Source organism: Rhamphochromis longiceps, linkage group LG15 (genome assembly GCF_057381845.1).
Source record: "Rhamphochromis longiceps isolate RC_006_pf linkage group LG15, R_longiceps_female_GT1.1, whole genome shotgun sequence".
In the NCBI taxonomy this organism is placed as follows: domain Eukaryota; kingdom Metazoa; phylum Chordata; class Actinopteri; order Cichliformes; family Cichlidae; genus Rhamphochromis; species Rhamphochromis longiceps.
In genome coordinates, this window is record NC_140571.1 from 43,844,656 (window position 1) to 43,852,724 (window position 8,069).

At 49.6% G+C, this 8,069-nt stretch overlaps 1 protein-coding gene across 1 annotated transcript in view; it reads right to left on the reverse strand.

Moving 5' to 3' along the window:
* The window catches only part of LOC146653294 (cadherin-2-like), a 110,455-nt gene extending 103,437 nt beyond the window's left edge, over positions 1–7,018 (reverse strand). The window contains exon 1 of the mRNA XM_085382992.1: positions 6,852–7,018. Within this exon, the coding sequence (XP_085239118.1) occupies positions 6,852–6,887 (36 nt within the window). The 5' untranslated portion in view covers positions 6,888–7,018. The remainder of the gene's footprint in view (positions 1–6,851) is intronic.
* Positions 7,019–8,069: the final 1,051 nt, after the last annotated feature.

Here is an 8,069-nt window from a genome sequence, read left to right on the forward strand (position 1 = left end):
CATTAACAGATCAGGCAAAACGTGCAGCGGAGAAAAACTGGACAGAGGCCACTCCAGGACAGAGGGGCTGATCTCCTTTTTTCCTTCTAATTCCCGGTGATCCATTTCCTGCTGGGTGATCGCTCCTATGTCTGGAAGTCCTCTTTGTTTCTTTGCTGTTGTGGGGGTGGTTGATGTCATGCATGGCTCACCTGAAAGGACTACAAATGGGTCTTTCTGTGCAGTTCAAACAAAATTTGCTTCCACAGGAGGAGAACTGTGTACGAATGCTTTGAACTGTCCAAGCTGGCGTCTAAGCGTCCACACCACTGGGGCGTATCGATATGTCGGGGATCTGATTTTTTACTTGGCACAAAAGGTAAAAGTCAATACAGTTTGTCTGATGCTCCTTCTTCTTCCCCAGAGTTCCCCAGAGATGAGTCCTTTCACCACTTTTGTTTTATATACAATTGAGTGATGGAGCCTTTATGGACACGTCATGAAGCGCACAGATCATTTTGTCATTGTGTGTCTCTTCAAACGCTGTAAAACTAACCAGGATCCAGTGCTGGGTGACCACGGTCTACATAAATGTGTCTACACCACGGGAATGTCTCTTATTTACAGCGGCAGTTGGACTGTAAATGGACAGAGTGCAACATGTTCAGACGTCCCCACAGGACATTTTAAGAGAATGCAATCAGGGAGGAATCTGATGCAAAAATACTACGTTTCCCTTTTTGGGATTATTTTGGTCATAAACCAAACACAAGCAGGAGCCCAAACATAGCAGGAGATGAAGCCTCTGCCTGGCTCTGAATGGATTACCAGAAGGAAGGGGGGGGGGGTGACATACTGTATGCTGCTGAGTGATTTGGATCCACAGCTGCACAGTTTTAGTTCTAAAATATGACTTTAAATTGATGTTGCTGTTAATGTAAGAAAGAAACTCTGATGCAAAGACCAGCATTCATTTCTTTCTTGCCTTGACTCGCTTCCCTTCAAAGAGGCAGTTGGTTGAATGTGCAGCAGCACTGAAGCCACAAAGAAGGCCCAATCAGACCCTGCTGATCCTGGTCAGTCCGCTTTCAGTCTGCTGAATCCATCTGGTCACAGATGTAATCCTCCAAGATGCAGGACCAACAGATTTAAGACCTGATTTGTCCCTCCTGCTTTTGGCCTTTTCAGAAACCTGATGTAATCCCATATTTTTAGTGTGTCGATTGTTGATGATTATTTTATTTACTGCCTGCAGTGCAACAAAATTGCCTCTTGCCTCTTTCATTTTTAAATGAAACATTGTGAAAACAGCTTCGTGTCATTGTTGGAATCTTAAACTGACGGCTATTAAATACATAAAGCTATCAATGCGTACACAGAGGAGGCACTCAGATTAATGGTGAATGCACGCTCAGTGAGAATCCTCCTTTAACATCTGACAGATCTGTTGTGTCACATTGCTTTCGCAGACTTTACTGATTAAGCCCTTCATGTCACAACTCATTGTTTGGGATGCAGCATGCAGTAATTACAGCCACAGCAGGTATGTGACAAGGCATACGAACAGTCAGCACGAGGAGAGGGTAGCTTTCTGAAATGACTTTATGTTCTAATGCTGGTGGATGATGCTGTCATTCTGGGAACAGTCATCAAGGGGATGAAAAACTGAAGCAGCTCAGCAAACAGACACGCTGTAAACCTCTGAAACCCTCCTGCCCTCTTTATCAGAGTCAAGGATGCGATCACTTAATGCAACTCATCACCTCTGCTGATGATGGCAGGTAATCTCACCTGGTACAGATTATATTATCACTGACAGGAATATTATGATCAAAAGGAGAGAAAAGGAATCAGGTCGAGCTGAACGGTCTTTACTAATTGGCGCTGACACTGAAGATCATTTAAGAACAGAGCGGTCCATCAATGAGACGATTGTTCAAGCAATTAACAACCTGACTGATAATCTGGGCCGATACTCAGCATTTTCCACAGTTATCTGCATTCGCTTTGTTGCTAAACTTGTCTGTCCACAGTCCACTCTGCAGTCTCTGGTTTAATCTGCACTGAAGGCTGTTTGTGCCACAGAAACATATTTTCAGACGAGACCATCGGTTGTATATAACAGACGGCCGTAGCCCAACTCTGCATGTTGAAGCCTAAATGTTTTGGCTGCTGCCATGTTGGTTTTTCGACGCCAGCAGTGACCATGTTTAGCTGACCGGGTGCAGTGCTGATGTATCGGGCTATGCTAGCTTCATTAGCGAGCTGCATGCACCATAAACTGCACGGGTCCAATGTTCAGGCACAGATGCCCGCTAACCAGCGCCGAGCAACAGGCTAACACAATAATATCATCAGAGTGCAGCACAAACCTCTGGGCTGGCTGTGCCACACGCGAGCAACATTATTTTACAAATAATCATTAAAACCTGCCAGCGAGCGCTAACAAAGCACAAAAGCAGAGACGACCAGACTGAAGGAAACCTTATGCCAGCACACTGTTCAGTCAAAGAAGACACGCCCACAACTCTAAGTCTTTCCACGTATAAGAGAAATATTCCAACTACTGTATATTTATTATACGAAACAAAATTCATTTTTAAAACCGAAAGTTCTTTTGAGCCAGCTGTGCATCATTTTAGCAGCGTTAAACTGTTTAACATGGGAGTCTGCAGGGACTCACGCTGCAGGGACACACGCTGCAAGGACTCACGCTGCAAGGACTCACGCTGCAGGGACTCACGCTGCAGGGACGCACGCTGCAGGGACGCACGCTGCAGGGACGCACGCTGCAGGGACTCACGCTGCAGGGACTCACGCTGCAGGGACTCACGCTGCAAGGAGTCACGCTGCAGGGACGCACGCTGCGGGGACTCACGCTGCAGGGACACACGCTGCAGGGACGCACGCTGCAGGGACTCACGCTGCAGGGACTCACGCTGCAAGGAGTCACGCTGCAGGGACTCACGCTGCAGGGACGCACGCTGCAGGGACGCACGCTGCAGGGACTCACGCTGCAGGGACGCACACTGCAAGGACTCACGCTGCGGGGACTCACGCTGCGGGGACTCACGCTGCAGGGACACACGCTGCAGGGACTCACGCTGCAGAGACTCACGCTGCAGGGACGCACGCTGCAGGGACTCACGCTGCAGGGACGCACGCTGCAGGGACGCACGCTGCAGGGACGCACGCTGCAGGGACTCACGCTGCAGGGACGCACACTGCAAGGACTCACGCTGCAGGGACACACGCTGCGGGGACTCACGCTGCAGGGACTCACGCTGCAGAGACGCACGCTGCAGGGACTCACGCTGCAGGGACGCACGCTGCAGGGACTCACGCTGCAGGGACTCACGCTGCAGGGACGCACGCTGCAGGGACGCACGCTGCAGGGACGCACGCTGCAGGGACTCACGCTGCAGGGACGCACGCTGCAGGGACGCACGCTGCAGGGACTCACGCTGCAGGGACGCACGCTGCAGGGACTCACGCTGCAGGGACGCACGCTGCAGGGACGCACGCTGCAGGGACTCAAGCTGCAAGGACTCACGCTGCAGGGACTCACGCTGCAGGGACTCACGCTGCAGGGACTCACGCTGCAGGGACGCACGCTGCAGGGACGCACGCTGCAGGGACTCAAGCTGCAGGGACTCACGCTGCAGGGACGCACGCTGCAGGGACGCACGCTGCAGGGACGCACGCTGCAGGGACTCACGCTGCAGGGACTCACGCTGCAGGGACTCACGCTGCAGGGACTCACGCTGCAGGGACTCACGCTGCAGGGACGCACGCTGCAGGGACGCACGCTGCAGGGACTCAAGCTGCAGGGACTCACGCTGCAGGGACGCACGCTGCAGGGACGCACGCTGCAGGGACGCACGCTGCAGGGACTCACGCTGCAGGGACGCACGCTGCAGGGACTCACGCTGCAGGGACTCACGCTGCAGCCTGCTCCAAGTGGCCACTTAAGGAACTCCAGACTTGGCACCTTCAAATCTGACAAATACATGTGATCAAAACTGTAAAGCTGTGGATATTCCACATATCTGCTGTTGGTCTCCTCTGATTCCTTATAGTCTGTTTGCCCCCCACGCACACACTCGGCAGGTTGCTCTTAAACAATGATACCTGGTGTCTCAATGAGATTTACTGTGTAAATAAAGGTGAAATAAAAAAACAGACGTGGCTTATCTTCATTAACCGTTCAGCTCGTGGCTGGAGTTTATTATCAGCCTTCTTGTTTTTGATAAGAGGCTCCGATTTATTGTCAGCTGACTGACTGAACAGCGTGCTGTGGAAACCCAGCTACTCCAACCAAACGCTGCACCCACTGATTTCTGGGAAAGAGGACTAATCATCCACTGCTGAAAAGCCGCATCTTCTTAACACCTGACATTACTCACTCACTATTTCAGCAGCTAAAATATATCAAAGGTAACTGTTGGGAAGCAGTAATGTAACAAAGTGTTCTGCAGGTTACCTCTGTGGGCATCTTGTTTTCCCAGTAAAGAGGAGGCCTGCCTCCATTGCAGCTCTTTTATAGGCCATTTCCATACAACAAACAGATGCTGCATATTTGACTTTTTTCCTCTACAAATCTTTAAGCCTAACGTGGGGATGCACTTTCCACCCAAAGGCATCACTCGGCCTCAGTGAGTCAGCTTCCCGTTCATGTAAACACAGCTGGTGCAAAAGATACACCTCTGATTAAAGATGAGTTGATGCGGTGCATCGTTATCCTCGATGAATGCAGAAAGTCTAACACGTCCGGTCCTTCCCCTCGTTTGTTGATTATGAGCCTATTTACATATTTCAATATGAAGCTCGCCATCACTTCAAAGTTCTCAGTGAGTCAAGCGTTTAAAGCTTTGCCCGCAGCGAAATTAATCTGCGTCATTTTAATCACAAAGCACAGGATTCGCAAATGACAATAATTTAGCAGAGCCCCCCTCAGGAGGAAAGGTCAGCACACAGAGGGGCATTGTCACAAGGATGGATAGCATTTGTGACACCACAGATAAAATCAAACCCTAATCAACTCGCAAACATTTCTTCCTCCTGGTGTAACTAAAGGCTGCGGGGAACAGGGGGCTCATTATCTCCACAAACTGAGATGATGTTCTGCCTAATGCTGTTAACTGTTTTATCTACAAATAACTGCATTATCTACAAGCCCGTTAACCCTCTACAGTGACATCACTGAATCATTAACCCTATCAGCAGCAGCACCTTCAGCTACATGATCAAAGCCTTGATAACAGCGACAAATTGTAAATGGCCTGTATTTATATAGCGCTTTACTAGTCCCTAAGGACCCCAAAGCGCTTTACATATCCAGTCATCCACACATTCACACACACAGTCACACACTGGTGATGGCAGCTACATTGTAACCACAGCCACCCTGGGGCGCACTGACAGAGGCGAGGCTGCCGGACACTGGCGCCACCGGGCCCTCTGACCACCACCAGTAGGCAACAGGTGAAGTGTCTTGCCCAAGGACACAACGACCGAGACTGTCCAAGCCGGGGCTCGAGCCGGCAACCTTCCGATTACAAGGCGAACTCCCAACTCTTGAGCCACGATCGAGGCTAGTAGGTACAATTTATTGTACTACTAGGTAACAAAGGCAGACCAATCAAAGGCTTGTAGAGGATTGGAGGTAAGCCCTGGAGGGTGCTGACCTTGCTTTTTTGAGAGAGGCATTGGTGATGGGCTTATTTTAGGACCCAACCTTTGACCCTTTGGCACAGCACTGTCTTCTTCATTGATTTTTTCCCACACATAAAGGATCGCCTCGTCTTTTCTTTGCCTTCATTAAATCTTGCTGAAGGTGCATTTGTGTGCTTCTTTCAGCCCACATGGAGCCTCGCCTGTGGCAGAGCTTTGCTGCTTTAATACAAATGATCCATAACATCTTCAAAGCATGCCACAGTTAAAAACATCTTCCACGCTTATACTTTTATTTTTCTGAGTATATTAAATAAAAACCACAGATTTTCAGTGTTGCTGCTGAAATGGATGGAAAATGTCAGCAGCAATAAAACACGGTATAAACTGTAGCGTGTGAAACAACACCGGTGCGGTGCTTTAAAAAGTTAAGCTCGATGCTGAATCACAGGACTGTGGATGTTACACGGACTCCTGCTGTAACACCGCACATCAGCTCCCACAGGCCGAGTGACAGCACAGAAACAGCATTAAAGGTTAGCATGACTGCGCCTCGGGAGCGGAACACAGCACAGGGCGAGAGCACAGGCGTGGATGCAGCCTGCACCGTGACCCGAGCCGCGGCTCAGACTCTGGCTCCAGCGTTATGTCTGGGCGTGAGGGGACAAATCAAACTGCCATCTTTTTTTTAATGGAGATCGACGCTATGTGACACAGATCCGGTCAGACTAAACTGGATTACAGCTAAAAGTAACGCGTGGTATTCGGGCAGAAGGCAAACGCGGGTGTCACAATGAGCAGCCGGAACAGGGCGACGGACAGCCGCCTGTCACCGAGGATGCAGGGACGGATGATAAAGAGGCTCCTGACTCGGGAGTCTTCACACCAGCAGCATCCGAGCTGAAACCCGCAGCTTTCACCGACACACGGACCGTTACGCAGCGACTGCGTCGCTCCTGCCCGGGACCAGCAGCGTTTTCCTCCCAGCAGGCTGGGTGAATCTAAGCGGCTCTTTGGTGAGAATAGCACCGATCACACCAGTACAAACGACGCGGATGGGAAGTGTTTTCTAGTCCAACTGTATTGTCCTCCCATCTGCGCAGAGCGCTCCTCTCTGTCTCCTCTAACCAGCATCACTCTGCTCTGCTGCGGCGAAAATCCCACCGCAGCTCTCCGCGGTTAAAAACAGAGATATTTACCTGCACGGCCGCCATCAGCATCCAAACACGAAGCATTCTGTTCTCGTAAATTTCCTCCTTCCAAAACAGGTAGATGTTTTTTTCAGTTCCCGGTAAAACCCGGCGTCATGAGGAGCCTTCCTCCTTGCACCAGCCCTTCTCTGTGTCTGTCTGCTGTACCCGGCTCAGTGGCACTACAGCCTGCCTGGGACTGGCTCTGGGCCGGCCCCTCTGCGCCTCGGTGTCGCCCTCTAACGGACACAAGGTGCACTCGGGTTAAGGATGTTCAGCGGCTGGTGTCAGAACAAATATGCAGCCAGAGGAACAATTCCGTTTCTTTGTAACTCATAACTTGGAGAACAGAATCTAAAAGCAAAGGCACCGCTCGCTGATAGTTTGTGCTACACTAGAAGAGCACAGCTTTGATGGTCTGTAAAGGTGAGCCATCCTGTTTTTAACTATTTGTAGTACTTGTGTCATTAGAAACCTTTTATACTGTTGCCTGGGAAATGGTTAGCCACACAGGACACAAGTACTGGGGTTCTTAATGTGCAGTTTTATTGTCAATGACGACTGAATAAACAAAAAAATGTCCTTTGACCTTTACTTTTGTCAAACAGCGGCCATATGGACTCGTACTGAACATCGACAGCACGAGAGGTAACGTGGCGAAGTAACAGAAACAAAGATGCGCCAATACAATACGAGGAATAAAGGAAATGAAATGAAACACAAAAATACGGCAGTGGCCTCTGTCTGTGCAGAACAAAATACAAAGAGCTAAATCACACAAGGCTCCTTTAAAACTGTGGAAGTGTTACATTTTTATAAACACATTCCACAGAAATCGGAATACTGGAGCACACAGACCATCTTTGCATGGAGAAATGGCCGCTCCACGCTGCACATACAGGTCCTTTGCATCATACAGAAATACATCATCGTGTTAAAATACTGACGTTTTGCCACTGCACTACAATTATACCAATATGTTTCAATGAGTTATGTGCGTATTTAACAATTCCTTACCATTGTGGCGGACCACCAGGTGGCTCCACTCACACCCAAGTTGAAGGGAAGTGTTGGGGTGGAGATTTTGGCGCTTACTATATGTGAAGTTCTGAGAGTCAGTTAATAAAGTTGGAGTGAGACACTGAGACCTCTCCTGTCGTTATTACATACCTCCACACCATCAATTTAACTCCTTCACACCATTCCCGTTCCACATCCACAACAAAA